Here is a 22559-nt window from a genome sequence, read left to right as displayed (position 1 = left end):
TGAAGGCCACTGTCAAAGTAAGAGGCTTCGTTAACACCTCATCAGAACCACAGGCTGGTCACCTCCATGCCATGCCACACTGATGTGGTAATTCATGCAAAAAAAAGCCCTTTAATATTTGATTAAATTATGAATTGGCTACTTGATTATTCTGAATAAACTAGGTTAAAAAGAAAACGACACATTCTGAGAAGAAACAGAATACTCTCTTCTCATTACTACCTAGAGTATGTTGCCAAACACTGAGGTTACCAGACTACAACAGAGATCAGTCTAAAGTTCATTTACTAAGAAAAAGATATGTGCATTTGGTACAGATACATTAAATAAAACAGCATTCTGTACATGTTTGGTGTGAATATTTGTAGCACTTACCAATGTATTAAAGAAGTGTTAACCTGTTTTCTCCTAAACAACCCAATCTAGTGAAATGTTCTCATCGTGTTGAATAACCTGAGAGTGCCAGTCAAACTGATGAGTCAAAGAACTTCACACCATGCATCTCTTTCTGGTTTTTTTGGGGGGTTTTTTTTTTTTTTTTTTGGAGACAGTGATTTTAATTTCAGAAAATCACAAGTTCATACACCTGCCATTTTCACTAGAAGTTAAATGCAAGGGTTTCAGAACACAACAGGCTTCAACGTCTGTTACATGTCAAAGAGCCGCAGAACAGAAACATTGGTTGTGTGTCAAATACAGATATATATTTATATATTAAAAAAAAAAAAAAAACAACAGAAAATCACCTCGTGACACTACTTTTAGACTACAGTCACAGGTTCAGCAATGTGGATATTTCCATGAACCTGCTAAGAATTTGTCTAACAAGTCAAATACTTGGCTTCTCTTTGACTAGGTATAAGTTACAGAACATGCCTTCGGACACCCATGTTGCTTTGACTTCAGTGATTCATCATTTAAACAGAAAACTATTGGAAATCTGGTACAACCTGTGTGGCATCATGCTTCCCTCTTCAAGCCTACTCAAGCTGGAACAGGTCAAACATAAAATTCATTGTCAAACTAATAAAAGCAGATAACTGTGGTCTTGTAGTCATGACTATCTATTCAGTGCTTAACTGCTGGGACATTTCTCTTTTAAATGAGCTATGTAATAAGAAAGTCCAATCTTGATCTTGAGGACGATACTGTTGATGTGCGAAGTGAGCCTCTTGATGACTTTACACAATATTTCTAAGAGAGTAAGGTTTAAGACAGAGGGTCGAAACAATCCATTACGATTAAGTGCTGTAGGTTTGTCCTTCTGGTGGTTGTGGAAGCTTCATATTTTCTTTGGACATCATTAGACGCCTCAACTCTTGAAGAACAATTTTAATGCTATAAGAATTCTGCCATTTTGCTAATATTGGTATGCTACGTGAATCCACCTAGGAGACAAAGAAGGGAAGGGGCAAAAAATAAATAAAATGACAAATCAGTTATTTTCATACGACCGCAGTACAAAACTAGAAATGGGCTGGTTACTGGCATAACCAAGGCTGTAAAAACATATTAGGGCTTCAAACGTTTTCTGTCATACAAACATTTCGTACAATTACAAGACCTTTTAATGAGATGCCAGAGAAATTGCTGAGTGAGCTGCATATAGCTGGCCTAAACTGTGGTCAGAATAACGGGGCTTATCTTCCCCTACCTGTTGCTGTCCAGTCAGCTGATAAACAAAGCAACAGGAAATCTTTCTTCTGGAAATATTGTCATTTTGTGTAAACAGAAGGGTCACTTATATGACGCAAGACCTTCAAAACTAAAGCCGACAAACTATGAGCAGTGTGTCTGTTGAGTAGCAGACTGCAGGCTGGCTACCTAAGCAGATAGCCTGACTAGTTAGCCAATATCAGCTTATACTCGTGTTACTCTATGCTTGAATCCAATTTTACCTGTTGCACCACAATGTTTGCCCTCAACCCTTCCTCCCTAAAGCATAGGGTGTCGAAACTGGAACATTATCACTATACTCCAAACATTTAGGTTACGTAATGAATAGTATAGTATACGTATTTAGGTCTGATTTTATGGAACAACTCCTGTACATACCAAGTAGTTTTTCTGTCAGTGAATTTGCAATTTATCACCAAAAATTGAAAAACATTCAAATAGATTTTGCCATTGAGGTAGATTTGGACTGAGAAGGGATAGGGCAGTGGTGGGGATAACAGATATTGGATTCAGCCTCAACGAACGGCAAGATAGTACATTTGGCACACCGCCATTTAATTAATTGCTACTAAATTTAGTGGGTGTTAATTCTAGATTTTGGCTTAAGTTGTAATATACCTAAAATAATCAAATGCTGTAGATAAAATGATTTTAATTAACATTTAACGTCTTATTTTAGCAGCAGTGGGAGTAATTGCTGCTCCCGTTTTAAATCAAATCAATTAGATCACAGGACAAATTTTAGCTTTAACCCCTAGACTATTGTTAGGAAGCCTCTTGATATCCGACACATACCAAGGATCGGATTTTGTTCATTTCAGAGGTTGACAGGCGACCAGCTGTGATTTTACTGTGTTAAGCTGTATTTGGAATATTATAACGATGGTACAGAATGGATTTTTGCACAAACGTGCTGTAAATAAGTTTGAAAGCAGCAGCGGGTTAGCGATATCAGAAAACATTCCTGCAGCTGGAACAATTTGTTTACTACCATTATGGAAAATGTCACTAATTGAATCATATCTAAATTTATATCTTCTGCATGTGCTATACTGTGTATTCTAATTTACTCAAATTTAGCATCTGCTTGACAGCAAAGACATCAATATAAATGTAAGTTAATTCAGGCTGTAAGACGTTACATTTCTGTGTAAAAACCCTGATAATGTATTCGAGGTAATCATGCCGTGAGAATCTCATACCAGTCTGTGCCTGGACAAAACAACCTGTGAACTCTACACCAACACCTAAGCTTAGTCTGATCTGCGATTGAACTTACCGTCCCATTGGAATTGTTTATCCCATTCATGCTAATTTTTGTTACAAATCTAACAGTCGGCGCTGTCTCTGGGTATCTAGGTCCACATTCCACTTTCAGGCTGTATATTCTGTTCTCATAGTTGGTCTGGGGGAGAAAAAATAAATTCAAAAGGACAAAAACAAACATCAGTTACACCACATCCATGAATATAGTCCAACTGTCTTTTCTTTGTCTATTATAAATAGGAAGGGAGCTCTGCTTACTCTGGCTGGTCCAATGATCATGCCTGTCCACCGTGTCAAAGTCATGTCTTCATCATCCTCAAGGCCCCAGCTGACTGTGCCATCACCTTCACCCTTCTGGCCCTCTTCAAGCTCCTCCAACAAGCGGAAATTGCGTGGAACTTTAACTCCTGAGGTCAATAAAAAGCCATATAATCAGTTTTATGAAGGTCAATTCATATGATAAGAGAACAAGCCAATAAAAACGACTGTGAATCCAATGCCTGACATTTCATGTGAAACCTGTGCCATCCAGCTGAATCATTATCCAACATTTCTAAATTGTACAATCATTAACAACGCATCAAACATGAATTCATTCATTGTTGTGGATGCCACCCTAACACCTATTGTACTCCTTTCAGAACCAGCTGCTAAAACTGAGAAGTCGTGGCACTTTTGTAGAAATCTATTTTTTCAAGACAGAGAGTAAATACATGTCGATTATATTCGTTGGATTCCCTCCAATCACAGAGATGAAGGGTCTTATTGATCCTTTCACTGAAGTGCAATGCTTTGGAAGGTTACCTATTCATGAGGGTGTTCATTCACAAACACAGTCGAAAGCCAAGCCCACTCAGACTCTGAGACAGAAAAGGCTTTCTTTGGGCAGGGCTATGTACTCCAATACAACAGTAAACCACCGGAAGATTCAACACACACAAGTAGAGCAAATAAAAAACAAACTAAGGAAACTATATGGTGGTTATGGTATAGGCAGTGGTATGAATTGTTGAAAAGTCTACATCAAAAAAACCAAAATTGAAATCGAAAAAATAATAAATCAGTTGGCGACCGAAATCAGACAATTTTCATCTTGATCAACACCAATCGTTGAGAAGCTTGGCGAAAATTCAAAAATCCAATATTTTCCCAGTCAGTGAACATGCCACAATTAGAGTGCTACCTACCAGGTTATGCTAACATGCCTAACTGTTGACGGTGTTACTGTAGCGGGAAAAAACCCTAAAAACCTAAACTTAGTCATTTTCAGAATCAGGTGTTTAAAAAGAAAACTAGAGGAAGCACAAAAGTTTTAAGAAGCAATTTAAAAAGAAAGACGTGTTTTCTCTGACTTGTTGAGACATGCCAGCGGTACATCCCTGCTGGGAGAGACTTACAGCGGATAACAGGAATGCTGAAGATCTGATATACAGTAAACTGGACGTTTTGTACTTTTGAGCTTTCGACACACCGTCATGGAACACGCTGGACTGGGAAAACTCGATGGTTTTAAACGTCTACTATGAAATCATTTTAGTTTTGTTTTAAAATAAGAGTAATACCCTAGTTTACAGCTAAATAATCATACACATGGTGTAACACTGCCTTTGCTCCTAAAATAAATAATCACTGAACACTGATAGCAGGACAGCAAGTAAGAATTTTGTTAATGCAGTTACTGGATCTTCTTAGGGAGAAAACTGGAATCAGCTAGAAATCTGCCACAGTTTTCTGACTTCTACATCTCTAAATTTAAAGCATATTTCTGAAATACGTTTTATTAGACTAATAGAGTTGGAAAAAATAAGGTGAAAAACTGATCATCGGTGGCTACTCTAACAATAGGCTGCTTTAATTCCAGGGATTTATCACCAATTTGCCCTTAAAGAAACATTTCCACCGCTTTGTTCCTGTAAACTGTTCATCTAACTAGTAATAAAAGCTGAGGTATCTAAGCTGTAAACGTGTAACAACAAGAACGACAGCTACAAGAAATGACTTGATAAGTTTTCGACTCAAGAAACACAGTGTTCAGTACATTTACTCTGTCAACTGTGGACTTGCATCAAATTTAATACCAGTTCGTTCGAGATATCTGATGCTGCTTCACAGTAACCCTTAACAAAATCCTGCTCTACTGACAACTCTTTGGAAAGGGTCACGAGATTTAAAGCAAATGAAATCATTGTGCTGATTTTTAACAAATGAGTCAGGGTAACTTCCAGTCATCTTATGAGGGCTGTTGCAACAGGGGACTTCATGATAACATAATGCTAAACTTTTCAATCAAGCGTTCAGCTACAGGAAGCGGTTTTTGGAAGATGATACGTTGGCATCGAACACGTGGCCTGACAGTGAACGACGAGCTGCTCGAAACTTATGACTGGAGGTGCGGTGGATGTGGAAAGACAAGCACTTGCTTATTCACAAGAAGATCCTGAAACCAAATTCATAAAAAAGGAAAAGGGATTTTCGTTTTAAGAAATGCAAGAAGACGGTGGCAGAAGACCGAGCGCAAAAATCCCCCCGTCAACGAATAATTTTCTCCTCCTTTAATCGTTCATCACGAATTTGCTCTTAAAACCCTGAACTCTGTCTCAGCTCAACAGTAGCCACAATGGAGGAATAACCATATTCTGAAAATGTCCTTTTCAGCTTGAAAGGATTCTCCATATTTCAATTATTGAAACATTATTTACCACATCTAATAATTAGCCGTCTTCAGAAATAATGATCACTGTACATTTTAACCGTCTAGAGACATGATTGTAGAAAAGAAAAGCATAACTTTTCCCCTTTTAATGTGATAATTTATTTGTCCTTTTTACTTATCAACGTGTAGATAAAGAAAATAGTTGCTGTTGATAACTTTTGAAAACTACCAGCTTACTTTTTATTTAAAGCCTGAAAAAACTCTTTACATTTAAGAGAATCATAATGTTAAACGTGAATCATTAAATTTAGAGTACGTTTTAAAGATGCAGCAACTAATCAACCTGAGACTGAAATTAGCCGATTGTTCCTCGACCTGTTCTAATCAGCAGGACATATCCCAAATCAACCAAATAATCTGTTAATGTTTTTAAGTAGAACATTTTAAATACCAGCTTATTTGACACATCACAGGCCAAAACCTTCGAAGAAAGCCCAATAAATGCCCCACAGTTTGAAGCAAAGTTCCTTTTTAGCGTGGGATCTGCAGATTATAGGATGCATTTATTAATCAGACTGAGCTTTTATGGTTATGCACATTTTCCTTAGTTCCTAACTTGAGGTATACATTGATGTTACCAGACCACAGCTAAAATAGGTGTAGAAGAAAAGAAAAGCCGCATTTTACGGTTCTTTTTCTTGCGAGGTCTACAAAAATTGGAAAATGTTTTTTTAAACTCAATTTCAGAGTTGATTTCGAGTTCTTATGATGAAAAAGAATGTAAGCAGAATGCCGTGTTGTTTTAAGGCACACGATTTTCTATCTGTTAGATAACAGAAATATATTCTAAATTAATGATAATAATGATTAATATATGATATATGGCCTATTGCAATTCAATCCACTTTTTAATGGATTTTCCACCTTTTTTTTATTGGAGTAAAGATTAAAGAGAACCATGTTCAAAACTATTTTGGTCAACATAATTGAGGAACTTCGTTTTCTCCAGTATTTAATCCCGTGACTTTCTTTCAACAAGCACAGATCATCTCGGTATTATTTGAAAGTTCCTGTAAGGCTCTTTTCAGATGAAACCGTCGGTTCTGACATCCAACCCTGTTAAAACTTTTTGCTACCAGCTATATTTAGGTTTCTATTGTTTAACACTTAAAACATCTAATGTTCTGTGAGTTTACATAAAGGAAAGCGTTGCTGTGTGGGTGCAAACATTTGAGAGACGCGTCGCCATTGTATTTCTCAGCACAAACCAGAAAAGATGCACCCAAGTTTAAAGGCGAGGTTAAACTCACCCGACAGGTCGCGCCAACTTTTCCTGAAACGGTTTCGATTAAGAAATTACTTCCTAGTTGTTGTTGTTGGTTTTTTTTTTTTTTTAACACTTTTCGTTCGGCAACCACGTTTCAAATATATGATCTTAGACTCAGGAAGAAGACACGTCTATCCAAAGTTATTGAGGGCTCGACGCAGGAACTTATTTGAATACTCAGCAGTTAATATATTATTTGCGACCACGCTTCCTGTTGAGCGCTAAAGCAGATGTGGGTTCCGACTACTTGCTGGAAGAAAGCATGCCGTTCACGTTAGCCCCAACGTTTCTGCGACCGAAAACCCTCCTAATGCGACCCCGCCCAACTAAAGCGATTGTATTTAATTTTAAAGGCTGCTTCAGCGTTTCAACACGTACTTAAATGAACAAGTTTAATAGAACGCGTTAGCATCGAGCAAAGCTGAACGCGAATAAAATCAGCCACAGATCTGGTCGTAAACATTTCTATACGCGTTACTTGTCACAGACAAGATACAAACGTTTCCTCGTTTTGTATTATTATTATTTTTTTTTTGTTTTCCTGAAATTAATTTTCCAATACACTCCCCAAATCTAGAGTGCATCTCTGCTGTTTAGTGCAAGTTAGTGGGGTGAAGTCAGCAGCTAGCTGGATATATCGGATCGACATCCACCGCCGTGCTCGAATATTCTAGTAGCTAAATATTAGCTATTCTGTCACATTCTGCGGCTGTTTACGATCCATATTGAAACCCCGACGTATTATAAACTCTTTAACGCATTGATAGATAGCGTTCCTGTGTATGTAACTACGCTGCATCTGTCGGGGTTTTTTTTTTTTTTTATATACAACGAGCTATTTTAGCTAAATCACGGAACTGGCTATTTACTGGCCTTGCTTTAGCTAGGTTAGCTCCACGACATAGATGCGTCCCGTAGTGGTGAGCGCTCTGTCGGAATGATGCAGTAAAGAGGTAAATTAAAACTAAGAGCAACTGTTTAATCGCCTCACGGTAAGTAATACCCTCGAATAATGGATTGCATAACAGCGAGGTAGGAGCTTCGGCTGCGCTTTGTGTCGCTGAGGATGTTGGAGAGCACACGAACCTGAGGAGGCCGCCATCTTCTTCAGCCGAGTCCAGAAGCACACAGAGGTGTGAACATCCGAGCGCGCAACACTGAAGGAGACCCAGCAGCAGCAGCACACCGGCGGACCAGCGCACTGCAAGCTGCTCTGCCATGCATGACATACACTGCTTTGCAAAAGTTTTCATACCCCTTGAAGAAGTTGTTGACATTTTGCATCATCACAGCCACAAACTTTTAATGTGTTTTATGTGCTAGACCTAGAAATGGATGCATGTTTTTTTTTTTCTTAACAGTTTTTACAAATAAGAATCTGTAAACTAAATACTTTATGGTACCATCCTTTTCTATATTTACTGCTGCGAGTCTTTGGTGGTGTGTCTGTAAGGTTTGCACATCTACAGGCTGAAAGATTTGCTAATTCTCTCCAAAGAAGCTCACGATCAGTCAGATTGGATGAAGAACATCTGTAAACATCAGTTTTTAAGTCTCGCCATTAATGCACAATTGTTTTGTTTTTGTCGCCATTCTAATACGTGAATATGCTTTGACTGAACCCATCCCACTGAAATTTAGCTGCTCAGGTCTAAAGCCTTTGGCAGGCCTTAAATGGGTTCTCCTACAACATTGCTGGGTATTTAACTGCACCCATCTTCTAATTAACTCTGAACTTGGGATATTATTTAATAACTTAACCCTCCTTTAAACTTCTTCATGAAACTAATAGTTTCTAACAAACCCAGTAGATTAAAAAAATATATAATTTTCCTCCTGCTTCACATATATGCACCACTTAGTGTAGGTTTGTCACATAAAATCTCAGTAAAATACATTTAGGTTTTTGGTTGGAATGTTGTTAAATCCAAAAAGGTTCAAAGGTTATAAATTCTTTTGCTCGCCATCAATTTTCCTTTAAAGAAAACCCGATGCCTGAATCTCAGCATCTTTATTTTTTACCTGTAAAACCCTTTTAACACATCAAGTTGAGATGTTCAGCTTCTATTTACCCCACATCTACTGTGTTGGCATTATAAAATATCTAATATATATTCCATTATTTTTATTTCTGCTGGAGTGTGTGTTGCATGGCAAAAGTATACCTTACCAAAGATGCCGTAATGATTTGACCAACCTAATCTTTAAGCCTTCTCACCACTTCCTGCTCCTGTGAAAGTCAGGATGCGGTTACAGATATGATCCGCGGGTTTAAAAAGAGCAAACATCTGTTAATAAAGCTGCCATTTCACATGTCTGCAGTGCTGTGCAAAAAGTTTAAACTAAAAGTCCTATATACCTTGCTACCAATAAAACTGTCTTTGTTTTAAACCTCTAAAGTGGGCGTAATCAATAATTTTTCAGGCCTTCTCAAGATTTTATTAAAGCTTCCTTGTACTTTAGATGCTTTTTCTAAATTTTTTTGGTCAAGCCCATGACAGCATATTGTACTGCGTGCGTAAATAGGAGAAAAGTACAAAGACCCAGGCCTACAAAAACTACTATGATTTAGATCTGAACATCATGACTTTAAGAAACGGGACAAAATAAGATTTTGGGAGCTGAAAAATGAACCATAGTTGATCATTTTCTTTGGAAATCACCTGAATGATCCCAAAATAATACTTAAAAGGTAAGAAGTTTTGTCTTTGTTCATTTTTACGGCTACAACTAAATTAAGGGGAACGTATTGCATCTTTAGGTCGTTAAAAGAGAATTGATTTAAAACTGGTTAGTTATCGGTTGTGTGTAGACACAACCTCTACAGTATTATGTTTGGAAACTTTTGTATGCTTGACTTATTCATAGGTCAGTTAAGTGGCTTAAGCTAAAAAAACATTTTTATATATACCTTGGCTCCCAACACCACATGAGATGTTTTTAGTTTTAGTGGCTACGGTTAAATGCGTTTTCATGTATTTTAGTCATTCTACCTGTAGGTTATGTTTTGTCTAGTGCCTTTTATTTTTTTATGCATTGCTCTGTACAGCACTTTGGTCCTATGTTGTAATTCAAAGTGCTTTCTATATAAAGCTTGATTGGATATATATGGATTTTCTCTAAAAAACAGGCCAGAAGTGATAAGAGAATTCATTATGAATCATATTTAATTTTCCCCACATTTTGTTGTATTTAATGAATGTTATAGTCATCATTTGAAACTTGTGAAATTGTATTTGTTTACTAATTTCCAGCCAAAAGCACTTTAAATTTATCATTCATTTAAAAAAAAAAAACCTTAAAACTCTGAATCACTGGATGGATTTTCTCAAGAAAACAGCCATTGCCCAAGACTTTTGCACAGGCTATATTCCAACATGTATAAGAAAAAAAAAAAAATAAATGTTTTTTTTCACAAATGCAAAATATTTTTGGAATTTTCAAACCCAACAGCTTTCCAAATATGTAAAAATGTTATTGCGAGATAAAACTACAAGTTCATTTAAAGGGAAGCTAGATATTGATGGGAAATTTAACATGCATTAGTCGTTGTAGAACCAGCGTCAACATCCAGGAAATTGCAGTAACCACAGATAGAAGACATCCTGACAGCAGCAGCTGATAAGACAGCAGTTTTGATGACAAAACATGATTGTTGAACCTATATTAAGTTACAGAAGATATGTAAATTAGCCTGTTTCGAAAAATTATCTTTGAAGACGTACAGTAAAAAGTACATTCAGTAATGCCTCTTGAATATTATTCTACCCCCTGAATGGCAATTATGTAACAACTTATAAAAGCCCCAAAATGTTAAATATTTACAATTTAATGTAACACCTTTAAGAATGGAACATTCTGACTGCCAGGCTATAATAATAATAATAATAATAAATAAAACACTGAAACATCTTTGTGTGCAACATTTTAATTTTTTTCTATTAACAAGTTTATGCAAGCTATATTGTAACTACTGATCATACACCAGAGCATGGAAAAAGCGCAACATTACTTCAAAACTCATGACAAACAAAATCTTACAACAGCCTCTGGTTGCATTTGTTTACAACCCTTGCCCCCCGCCCCACTTCTTCCCCATCTTTATAGACACAAAATGGCCCAAACCCTTCAGAGTCACTGGTTTAATTCTGAACCATGTTTTTAAATCTCAGAATAATACATTTACGTTTTTACTCAAACTCTTTACTTTTTACAGTTGGACAAAAGGACGCTGAAACAGGATTTAATTTGACGGACTTTACAGAACTGCCGCGGTGCGCCTCAAGCGAGCAGACGAACGGTCTTCCCAGTGACGGTCAGGTAGTCGTCGTCAGCCAGGGCTCGCAGCGCCTCGTCGAACAGCTCCTTGGTGATCGCCTGCAAACAGGGCCACAAAAAGAGGAAGTGAACACAGGAAGTGAGAAAACCTCTTGAATCTTAAAAACTGTATTCTTAAAGCGATACCAGCTGACTTTTTTTTTTGATATGAAGGACATAGGTCGAGAAGAAAGTATATCGTTGAAAAACTGGGGGCAGTAAATAAAACAGCTGCGCCTCTTTGGCTAAATGATGGAAGATTCTTTGCACTAACATCACAGCACATGACTCGACCAGACAGAAAATACTGTTAATAAAAAAAAAAACACTTGCAGTTTCAGACTGTCCCCTGAGGTCATCGAGGAGCTGCTGGTACTTCATGGCCGGCGTCTTTCCTTTGGCCTCGATCAGCTTCCTCAGCGCCTGGGCCACCTCCTCCTTACGTTTGCGTGCCGTAGCGCTCATACCTGTAAAACACAATGATGACAGACTAAGACACGGCTCATGGGGAACATATAGAAGAATAATGAGGACCACTGTTGCCTACCCGTTGTCAGAATGGAGATGTCGACAAATCCCGTCCTGGGGTCAGTCGCCGACTGTTTGAGAGCCTCTTTATGCAGCCGCTTAGCCTCTTCCACGTCGATGGTCTCCACCTTCTCGGAGAAGCGTACCTTGGCGTGCGCCTCCGCCAAGCGGATCAGGGACTCCAGCTGCCTTGGGTAGGCGGACACCATCCCGTGGCCGCTGCCGATCTTCCTCATCTCTACATAGGCCTGAGGATAAACGAGGACAGGATGAGCTGCAGCCCCACATTGACTGGAATCACTATTATAGACCCGTTTGCAGAAGTATTTATATATTAAATTACCACCACAAATTCCTGAGTTTTACTGAAATTTTATGTGACCACGATGTTGTTTGTTCTCTATTTTCTAACAAACTGAGATTCAATTATTCAGACCATCGACCAACTGGGTGACTTCTAAAGCCAGTTTGTTGCACTGGATTTATTAGTAAAATAAAAAACATGAACCAGATATTTTTCTTCTCCTTTTTCTTCTTGATTATACGCCTGTTTTTGACTATCACATAAAATCCCAAATAAAAAACATTAAAGTTTGTACAAGGCTGGGAGGTTTGCCAAAGCTGGTTCAAAACCCCCACAAGACATTAAACAAACCTCGATGAGGGCCTGGCTAGCCTCCTCGCTCAGTCGCGGATTGATGTACGTCCGTGCGTACGCGATGTAGTCCTTCAACACGGCCATGTCGAGGAACTCTTCCTCCATCTGCTCCTCGCTCTGGTAGTAAAGGGACACCAGGTGGTGAGCCAGCCTGCGGTCGTAAGCCTCGTCTTGGGGATCCAGCATCAGGAAGATCAGGTCGAATCTGACGGAGCAGGAAATGTAGTCTTAGACATGACAACAGATTAACAGTACTCTGAAGTAGAAACAAGGGGCTGTACCGGTCGCTGAGATCATGCGCATTTTTTTTTTATAATACAGAGAAAAGGAATGTGACAAGTTTTAATCACTGAAAAAGCCTGATTATGATTCCAGATACAGTCAGGAATTCTCAAAAAAGTACAAAAAAAGCATACTTATTTTTATGCAGAAATATTCTGATTTTAACATAAGCAGTTTTTGTCACTAGTTGCTCATTGTTACCTGGACAGCAGCGTGTGAGGCAGCTGAATGTTCTCGATCGTTGTCTTTTTCGGGTTCCACTGAGACTCTACAGGGTTTGCAGCTGCCAGCACAGCGGTGCGAGCGTTCAGCTGGCAGATGATTCCCGCCTGTGGAAAGTGATACAGAAAGATGAATCTCTTCTGCATTTCCAGATATATGGCTGAGCTCAGTCTTACTGAACATGTTCAGAACCCAGCCAAACACACCTTGGCGATGGAGAGGGTCTGCTGCTCCATGACCTCGTGCAGCACCGAGCGCGTGTTGTCGCTCATCTTGTCAAATTCGTCAATGCAACAGATGCCGTTGTCGCTCAGCACCAGAGCACCCGTCTGCAGGACCAGCTGCCTCGTCTCCGGATCCTTCATCACGTAGGCGGTGAGGCCCACAGCGCTCGAGCCCTTCCCTGAAGTGTACTGGCCACGGGGTACCAGGTTGTAGACGTACTGGAGCAGCTGGGACTTGCTGGTGCCGGGGTCTCCGCAAAGGAGGATGTTGACCTCAGCACGGAAGTGTCCCCTGCCCGTCTGACTGAAGTCTTTGCGGGTGCCGCCAAACAGCTGCAGCAGGATGCCCTGGAACAGAGACGAAGGGGGAAAAAATGCTTTAAAAATTATACATCATACAGCAGCCTGGATATAAAGACCCCTATGGGTCTTTATATCCAGGCTGCTGATTTTGTCACTCCATATAAATATAGGACTCCTTTATTTATCAAAGCAGAAAATAAAACAGTGATGCAAATAAATCATTTCTGCATAGGGGATTAGATTTTGGCAGGCAAACCTCTCCTGGTGTTCAATGCTGTTTTGCATGATTCCAACACAAACGTTTATAAGAACTGTGTTCTTTCTAATAAAGAGCAGAAGAATCTAAATAATTACAGTGTGACATTATATTTATATTATGTATATTGATTTTTTTGTAGATATTTTCTCAATTATGGCAAAACCAGTAAGTAGAGGGCAATTCCACACACACTTAGAAAAGAATAGTATTGTAAAAGTGTTTCCTGCCTGTATTGCAAAGCAGTACATAAGATAACACTTAAAAATGTTCCTATCCATTAGGGAAACACATTTCATTCAGTTGAGCAGTTATTTTATTCATCATCATTGCTTGTTTTTGTGTGCTTGCATTTTCTTGTCACTGAGGAAGAAATAAATTATTCTTCTGTTATATAGTAGAATATAACTTTTTACAACAAGGATCTGGTCCAGGCAAATGTAATCAGCAGGAGTCCTCTTCAATTCTCCGTTTCTCCTAATTTTGCATCCAAATTTGTGCGGTGATCAACTACAGTCAGCTCGGCAGGTTGCTATGGGTTCCGATTTGTTTTTGCTGGAATTGCAAGCTGCAGTCTGTGTCCACAGTTGGGTCCTTGACATTGAATTGTAATATTAGGCACATGAGCTAATTCCTTTACAACTAAACAGAGGAAGAAGGGGGATACTGGTCATTTTGTCACTTCACTATTGGGCTGATTGATATTTTCCTGCGTTAATTAAAACCTGCAGCAGAGAAGAGCAGTGGCCCAGAGGGGACTGGGGAGCATCTCAATGGGAGGAACACGGACCGACTTAACACCAGAATGGAGCCATCTGTGAAGAGCTAATATGTGAACAGATACTGTTAGCTTGATCCATTCGGGAGGTTTGCTCCTCAGCTGAAGATACAGGAGCTTTACTGAGCAGATCGTCTCTTTTTCTGCAGTGCTGCTATGTGAAGCTTTGTGTCCACTTTGGGAGGGGAGATTTGCTCACTTTTATTGATTTTGACAAATCTTTATATCTCATCTTAAAAGAATAATTCTTATTGAAAATTTTGCCAAGCCTACTTTTTTTTTTATGCATCAATGGTAAGCCAGTGGAAAATGAACATCTTGTCTCAGTAAAAACGGACAAAATGCCACAAGATGAGCAGGTGATGACCTTGCTGCTGAATATTACCAGTCACCCTGGACATAACATATCCAAAACAGGTTAAAAACACAGAAAATTGTAGTTTAAGACGTTTGCTCTTCATTCAAAGGGCTTTCTCAATTTGAAGTTACCGAGGGAGAAGTCCCAAGCGGTTATTAGCATGGATCACAGAGATGTCTCAGTCATTTGCAAGAAGGTGCAACTTGGTTTGAAACTAATGCCCAGACAGTGTCAAACCAATTCACAACTTCTTGCATATGACCAAGACATCTCTCAGTGCTCCAGGCTAACAACGGCACCAACGACACCCTTTTGTTAGGGGAGAATAATCTGCTTGTGGATTTAGATGTACAGAACGGTCCATCCCAAACAGCATAAAAGCTTGAAACCCCTCCCCCACTAGCTCCAGTTTGAGAAAGTCCTTCAGATAGTTAGCGAAACATCTTCAACTACAAGAACTAAGGTCCATCTTTTTTGTTTTGTAACCTTTTTTGGAAGTGATCACCTCCTGCAAGCATTCAGCAAATCTTTGGCTCCCATGCCTGTTTCCAGGCGACTTTGGAAAAGAAGCATGTGCACCATATTCACATTCTGGGATAAGGTGGTTATCCATTTCTTTGATTTTCAACTTGCAATGCAGGTGCACAGCTCACCACCCAGGCTATGGCTGCTGTGGAGGAAGAGGGGCAACATAAGTCAAGTTTAAGGATGATTCCCTCCAATGGTGCAATTTTTCAGCATCTTTCAATCATTTTGAGAAGCAACCATGCAAGCTTGGTTCACTGCTTTTCCTTATTAATTACAAAAAGATAGCAAAAAAAAAAAACCCCACCAAAAATGCAGTATTTTTCACTGATACATTGGGACTTTTAGACTGGGAACTTGTACTGTTAAAATAAAAAGATATTGAGAAAGTATGATTGTTTTGGTGCAGGTTAACATACAGGTTCTTCTCTACTGTTTGATTATTGACAGTAAAGGCCACCAACAACACAAGATTCTTGGGTTGCTTGCTGTCCATCACCCACCTTCTTGATGTCCTCGTGTTCATAGATACTTGGTGCCAGGGCGGAGGACAGGCGCTCGTAGACGTCTGGCTTGGCCGCCAGCTCCTTCAGGGTGTGCACACGGTCCTCAGTGAACAGCTTCTGCTCGGCATCTTCGTTGAGACCGTGCAGACGCTTTTCATCAGTCTTACGGAAGTGAATGGCGTCTATGTGGGTCTTGTAGACCGACTTCACGCTGCTCTGACGGGGGTTAACGCGCATCGGGACCGCTCTATAGATACCTGTGTACAAGGAGGGGAAAGGGTCAAGGTGAATATATACAACTAGACTTTGACTGGTCTCAGGTTTTCATCCCCCTAACAAGTTTTCTTCCAGGACTCCCTTGGATTCAGCTCCAACCACCTTCCCATAACCTCTGACCAGCCTCCCTGCCCCTGTAGAAATAAAGCAACCCCACATCATGATGCTGCCACCAGGTTTCACCGTGTTAAATAGTGCATTCAGCTTAATGCACAGCGTTAGTTCTTAACCAAACACAACGCTTTGCATGTAAGCCAGCAAGTTCAATTTTGGCCTTCTACCTCTTGTTAGACGAGTCCCTTAAATGGATTGGAACAAGCTGCTGGTAGCTTCCTCAAACAGTGCCTTTTTTTTCTTGCAAATGTTTCATAAAGGCCAAATTCATCAAGGGCACAACTTAACTCTTCCATCGGCGTTAAAGATCTCTGCCGCTCCTTTGGAGAAACAATGGGCCTCTTGACTGCTTCTCTGATTAATGCTCTCATTGCCTGGCTGTATACTAACTAGGGGACTTCTGAAGGCAACTCTTTGGACATGAACACCACAGCTTTAAAATCTGCATTCGTAAAATAGGTGTAAAACGCAACAGACATTTTCCCTTTACTACACAATTATGCACTAGTTTGCGTTAATCTAGCAAATAAAATACAACAAAGTTTCTTGTTTTAGGGTGACAAAAATGTCCTTTTGCAAGAATTAAACAGTAGCATTAAGAACAAATGATATTTCAGTGTGAAGCCATTTTAGCTTCAGCTGCAAGCAACCGAATCCAAAGATGCAATTAATTTGAATACAAAAGGGTTTAGCTCCAAACATGTACCTACCCAGGTTTGACATGAGAACACAGAAGATATTTTGTGTCATATAGTTTAAATCTGTGGGACTAGTCTATTTTTGTAGCTTACCCTGAAATAATCAACATGCTGTATTTATATTAATGCAGACAAAAGAGGCAGAACCTTTCACAGGGACATTGAAATAGAGAAATGAGATCAATGAACGTGATTATACGGTGCAAAAGTTTCACTATTTGCAAAAAAGACCTTGTGTAACTTATTTTGTACATGTTGCAGCTGGAGTATAAAGGAAAAAATATTCATTTATTTTTATTTATCGTTATTGTTTTCTTGAACATTGAAACAGATTCCGACCGATTTTGCTGTACTTGAACACTGAGAATATTTTATTCAATTCAAAAATACTTTATTAATCTCAAAGGGAAATTAAATGTTGTTATAGCTCATATTATGAAGGTTTCCTCAAAGAGTCGTTGTAGATGCTGATGGCTGTGGGCAGGAAGGATCTCCTGTAGCGCTCCGTCTTACAGCAGATCTGAAGAAGCCTCTGACTGAAGACACTCTGTTGTTGTAGGACAGTCTCATGAAGAGGATGCTCAGGGTTCTCCATAATGTTCTTCATTTTATGAAGAATCCACAATGATCTCCAGAGGTTCCAGAGGAGTCTCCAGAACAGAGCCAGCCTTTTTTATCAGCTTGTTGAGTTTTTTTAAGTCCCTGGCTCTGATGCTGCTTCCCCAGCAGATGATGGCAGAAGAGATCACACTCTCCACAACAGACTTATAGAAAATATGCAGCATCTTGCTGCAAACACTGAAGGTCCTAAGTTTCCTCAAGAATTCCTTATTCTAAGTTTTCAAGCAAGTTATGAATACATTTCAACTGACCTAGACTTCAAGACATTTTACATTAAAGGTTTATATTCTGTTAAAAAAAATCAACTTAGTTATAAAGTCTTCAAGATTCTTTTTTTAGGAACAGAATTAAATTCTCAACTAAATCAAAGATGCAGACTGCTTAACTAATGAATGAAAGTCACACTGGCAGCATTCCTCCTGTAGAGACTTGGGAGAACTTACCTGTGATGTTCACTCTGTCTCCTGGCTGCACTTTGTCCACCAGGTCGTTGTGAGCATACACAATAGTAGTGTGCGGCGTCTGGCCTGCTGGCATGTCTTCGGGGGACTCTTGGATTTTGACCTGATGAACAAACCAACAGACCTCATGACCTTGGTTATCACATCACTAATTACCCCCTGACACGTTCTGAGAATAGGCGTCAATGGTGGTAAGCAATCTGCCCAATAACCAAGCCCATCAAACTCTCACCATCTGTTTGTCTGAAAAGAGTGAGCGATTGTGAATGAGCGCCATGCTGTGGGTGTTGTTGCAGTGGCGACACACGGCTGGCTCGGCGATTCGGCCGCGATCCACCTCTGCCCGGGCGCTGGAGGCACACACCTGGCACTGGAAGAACCCCTCCTGCATCTCAGGGATGAGCTGCGAGGTGCGGATCACCATGCCGCTGATGGTGATCAGCTGATCGATGTCTGCAGAAGAGAAATGTACACAAGATGCGATGCATCAGAGTTCACAGAAAGCCCACACCAAATATGGAATAGAGTACTTCACACGTGTTGATCAGGTGAGTCATGAGCGCACCTTCTGGGTTCAGGTTCCTCATGTTTCGGGTCTTTAAGGCGTTGTAAGGGCGGACCTGGATCTGGTACTCCAGGACTGAGTCAGGGAAACGCTCAAAAAAAAGCTCATTGACCGCCATGTCGAACGTTGGGATAACTTCCTGTAAAGATAACAAAACACATTTATAGGAGGAAAATAAAACACCACTGAAACCAGGGGAAGGTCAATCTAAAATTAAAAAAAAAAAAAAAAAACAATGTCCCCCAATCAACCCTGGAATGTCTACTCCATGATATTTTGTCAGTAAATCGCATTATTTCAAAACCGTGGAAATTTTTGTAAATGACTGTGTGAACGCTGGTAAAGTGAAATTGATGAGGGTGCAGAAAATATTCATTTCCGTCACATCGGAAGGTTTCAGCGCAAGTCTAGCAAGAGTCCTTTAAATATCTAAAACTAACATGATCCCTTCAAAATCTTGTTGGATCCTTCTAATGATCAAAAGAAAATTTATAGCAAGATCCCACCCAAGTGTGAGAAGCAAACTATAACAGCCTTTACTTTGAAAATAGTTTGTAAAAGTCTCTCTGACCAAAAACATGATCTGCCAGTAGATGAAAGGCTCATTTTGCAGTTACTGGTGTTAAAATGGATAAAGTCTGGGGTTACTTACCTGTGGGTAGCAGATGAGCTGCCTGTACAGCTCTGCATCGAATGACTGTACATGTCGACAGTTCACATTCAGGATGGGATCAGCAACAACACTGATCTGAGAGATGAAAAGAGAAAGTCAACAACATTAGATAAGAACAATACAAATCATGAATTTATGTGTATGGAGGTTCTGAATTAGAGAACTAAAAAAAAAAAAATGAATAAACGCGGCACCTCTTCCAGCTTCTGCATGTATAACGGCTCATTTAGATCAAGACCAGCGTTCTCATCCTCACTGGAGGTTGGGTCGATGAACCTCTGCAGAAACCTCTGGAATTACAAGAGCAAAAACGATTAAAACAACCAGTCCATGTCCAATACTGAGAAGATATTATACGATAGCTTTCATATTTAATCTTCTATACCTGGAACTTCTCCTTGCAGGTTCCAACATTGACGTCAGTCCCCCAGATCACCAGCCTGTGGCCTGCATTAGGCTCGCTGGCTACTGCGCCGTCTGTGCTTGGCTGGGAAAGGAAGGTGAACTTTTAACGTCTGTGTTTTAAGTTTTTTTAACAACAAATAAGCAGAGAGCAACCGACTTAAACTCACCTGATCCGACTGAAGATCGACTTGGGGAGCCTTCCTGACTGACCCCAGATCAGGGCGCTGTCTAGCTGGTGTGCCGCGCACTCCACTGCGCGGTGTACCTTCAACCCTAGAGCTCGGGGTCCCATAGTTTAGAGGGGAACTCATGTCCACTTCATTTGGCAAACCTGCATAAATGACATTAGACAATTAGTCTGATTTAATTTCCTTTAATTTAAGGAAGAAATCAGCACCAAAGTACCTGAGGGTCTCGGACTGGACAGCAGAGAGGTATCCTGCGGGGCAGCAGGACTGAGCATGTCCGTGGCTGGGGAGGTTGGCATTGGCATCAGGTCGCCACCGGAGGAGTCTTGGCCCCGGCGCCTCTGGGAGGGAGGCGAGATGGGCCCCTCACTGCTCGCTGAGATTAGACAAGAGACAATCTAATCAGAGTGAACTCCAGGGTCACAAACACACAAATACCGCAAATTTTCCTGGAGTTTAAAAGAAAAGAGCTGAACTCACGGGTGGCGAGGTTGGCATTCCTTCCACGTTTACGGCCACCAGGTGTTGAAGCAGGGGAAGACATGGCTGGTGGGATATCTGGGGATATTTGGATAATATACAGTCATAACATTATTTACATAAGCAGAAAACAAATATCATATACTTAAATACAGCCATCAAGTGTTTATTTGACTTCCCTACCACCAAAAGAAAAATACCCTTTTTCTTTTTTACTTATGTCGATTTTGGGTTTATTTGTTTCTCTTCCTTTGAAAATTGGATTTGCAAAGGGGAATTTTTTAATAATTTTGCTCAATGAGGTCCACTGAGGAGCTAGTGAGGATTGAAAAAAGTTGCAGTTATATTTCAATTAATTACATGCCGACAAACTGAATCGTTAATAAAAGTTATCTTGTAACAAAAACATGTGAAAGATTTATCTTTGTCCTGTTAGTAATGTAAATATTGTTTGGCAATAATTAACAATGGACGTCAAAAAGTGCAACTTAACACGTCTATCATTTAATCTCCCCAAATATTTTCGAAAATATACTGAAAATTATTCAAACTTAATCTTTCTGAGTAGAGCAAAGTCATTTAAAAGCTTATTAACATTTAGGTATTCATTGCTCTAACAACACTTCGGCCACCATTTGACATGTGGCTGCAGGGAGACAATAAGACATTTCTTTCCGGCAGTATTTGACTTGATTTCACCTTTAAATGTTGCTTTATACACAACAAACCCTCTTCGTTTGCAATCGAGTTAAGTCGCCTAACAAGCCCTGGTGTGGTGAGCCACCCATAACTAACTCTATACCCATGTAAAACTTCACATATTTCTCGTTTTCTTACCTCTTCTTGTAAAGCCGTCTGACTGCTGCAGATGTGGCGCGAAACTGCGGCTGACGTAATTTTCGCGGGGAACTTTTGGCCAATCATAGCCAGAAATGCTCTCTGGTTTTTGGTTGGCTAAATTACTTCAGGACGGAGGGGGGTTGGAATTTGTGACGTAGGATAAAATTTGTACGTTTTACTTGTAAAAATACATAACAATGGCTTTCAACTACTACTATATTTATATGAGGTTTTTAGATGATGTTTGAAGCGTTTACAGGATGTTTTTTTCTGAATTTATACTTCCGGTTGGTTTGGTTTGGTCCAACAAGAAAAAACTCGTTTTCCGCTTCCGCCATGTTATTTTAAACATAATAACAGTGTTTTGATTAAAGTTGGATAATCAAGTTGAACATAAAGACGTTTACCGTTAAAAGAAATGAACGCAGTAAATCTCTAAAATAATTCTGGTTATGTTATTTTACAAGGGTAAACAATTTATGCGGCACATTTCGATGAAATAAATAGCAGTAAATTTCGTAGCTGATCCCCTATATTAAAGAGACCTGCAAATACTGTGGGGATGGGGGCGTTGATTCCCATTTGGTTGAAGCTGTATGCTCATAATAATACTATTCATCCCAAAGGTTAAATGAGACAATGTAGTAACAGTTATTATCTAAGCTCTGATAGTCTTGATAGGCTGGTTTTAGATATGGACATCCAGCTCTGTGTTTGCAGCTCATCAGGAGAAACTTCAGACATGTCCCTGTTGTAGGATTAGTGTCATTTTATGACACATTCTTCATCAGATAAACATCTCCAAAGGAGAGCACCCCTTACAATAGAGCTAGGCTTTTTTGAGTCACTGCTGCTACCACAACAGATGACTGGAGAAGAGATTGTACTCAACAACCTTATAGATCTGCAATAACTTCCTGCAAACGCAAGGCAGCATCACCATTGCGTCTCCTGCCCAGTCCTAGGTGAAGATTTATACTGATCCACAAGCCCTGCACTATATTGGCAAAATTATTCCCTCTTCACAGCCATACGCACCTGAGTGACATCCATTTCTTAATCCATAGGGTTTTAATTCAATGATATGGACGGGTGAGCAAATGGCTTTGGCAACACTGCATAAGTCCAACTTAAATAAATCGCTTGCATTTTTCAATAAGTACTAAGTCAAGCTAGAGGATTTAACATTTATGGAATGTGGTTTTTTTTCTGGATTTTCAATCGATATTTTGTCTCCCCATATTGAAATAAAACATAACATAAAAATAGGGACTCTTCATTTCTTTGCAACTGAGTAAAATTACAAAATCTTTAAGAGATCAAAATGTTATTTCCCCCAATGTAGCTCATGGAATTGT

At 39.6% G+C, this 22559-nt stretch overlaps 2 protein-coding genes and 1 long non-coding RNA gene across 4 annotated transcripts; 1 reads left to right on the top strand and 2 right to left on the bottom strand.

The window, feature by feature from the left end:
* Positions 1-505: 505 nt before the first annotated feature.
* On the bottom strand, positions 506-3337 carry ube2v2 (ubiquitin-conjugating enzyme E2 variant 2). The gene is made up of 3 exons (XM_047368099.1): positions 3202-3337; positions 2957-3082; positions 506-1388 (listed from the first exon to the last, which is right to left on the bottom strand). Exons 1-3 carry the CDS (start codon positions 3244-3246, stop codon positions 1242-1244), a joined length of 318 nt encoding a protein of 105 aa, XP_047224055.1. The 5' UTR covers positions 3247-3337; the 3' UTR covers positions 506-1241.
* LOC124869886 lies at positions 3222-11292 on the top strand. Its single transcript, XR_007038678.1, has 2 exons — positions 3222-3355; positions 8015-11292. It is a non-coding gene; the product is annotated as an uncharacterized LOC124869886 (long non-coding RNA).
* On the bottom strand, positions 10836-21295 carry mcm4 (minichromosome maintenance complex component 4). Of its 2 annotated transcripts, none has more exons than XM_047368097.1 (17): positions 21199-21295; positions 20362-20439; positions 20099-20257; positions 19861-20024; positions 19674-19775; positions 19483-19578; positions 19268-19363; positions 18616-18754; positions 18283-18503; positions 18033-18153; positions 15878-16137; positions 13137-13502; positions 12910-13037; positions 12424-12631; positions 11788-12016; positions 11574-11707; positions 10836-11300 (listed from the first exon to the last, which is right to left on the bottom strand). In XM_047368097.1, exons 2-17 carry the CDS (start codon positions 20423-20425, stop codon positions 11205-11207), a joined length of 2583 nt encoding a protein of 860 aa, XP_047224053.1. In that variant the 5' UTR covers positions 20426-20439; positions 21199-21295; the 3' UTR covers positions 10836-11204. The 2 variants fall into 2 exon arrangements, with proteins under 2 accessions (XP_047224053.1, XP_047224054.1); XM_047368098.1 differs by lacking the exon at positions 21199-21295 and adding an exon at positions 21061-21079.
* Between the last annotated feature and the right edge of the window lie 1264 nt (positions 21296-22559).

Source organism: Girardinichthys multiradiatus, chromosome 6 (assembly GCF_021462225.1).
Source record: "Girardinichthys multiradiatus isolate DD_20200921_A chromosome 6, DD_fGirMul_XY1, whole genome shotgun sequence".
NCBI classification, from domain to species: Eukaryota; Metazoa; Chordata; class Actinopteri; order Cyprinodontiformes; family Goodeidae; genus Girardinichthys; species Girardinichthys multiradiatus.
Note: the sequence above shows the minus strand (reverse complement) of the source record. Positions and strands in the feature narration are given on the sequence as shown.

Excerpts from the sequence above, each read along its gene's own strand:
- ube2v2 (XM_047368099.1), bottom strand. The coding sequence starts at position 3,246 with ATGACTTTGACACGGTGGACAGGCATGATCATTGGACCAGCCAGA. Across the intron at positions 3,083-3,201 it reads TGATCATTGGACCAGCCAGA|ACCAACTATGAGAACAGAAT; the intron begins GTAAGCAGAGCT and ends TTTCTCCCCCAG. Across the intron at positions 1,389-2,956 it reads TAAACAATTCCAATGGGACG|GTGGATTCACGTAGCATACC; the intron begins GTAAGTTCAATC and ends TTTGTCTCCTAG.
- mcm4 (XM_047368097.1), bottom strand. The coding sequence starts at position 20,425 with ATGTCTTCCCCTGCTTCAACACCTGGTGGCCGTAAACGTGGAAGGAAT. Across the intron at positions 20,258-20,361 it reads GAATGCCAACCTCGCCACCC|CGAGCAGTGAGGGGCCCATC; the intron begins GTGAGTTCAGCT and ends GTCTAATCTCAG. Across the intron at positions 18,504-18,615 it reads GAGGAACCTGAACCCAGAAG|ACATCGATCAGCTGATCACC; the intron begins GTGCGCTCATGA and ends TCTCTTCTGCAG.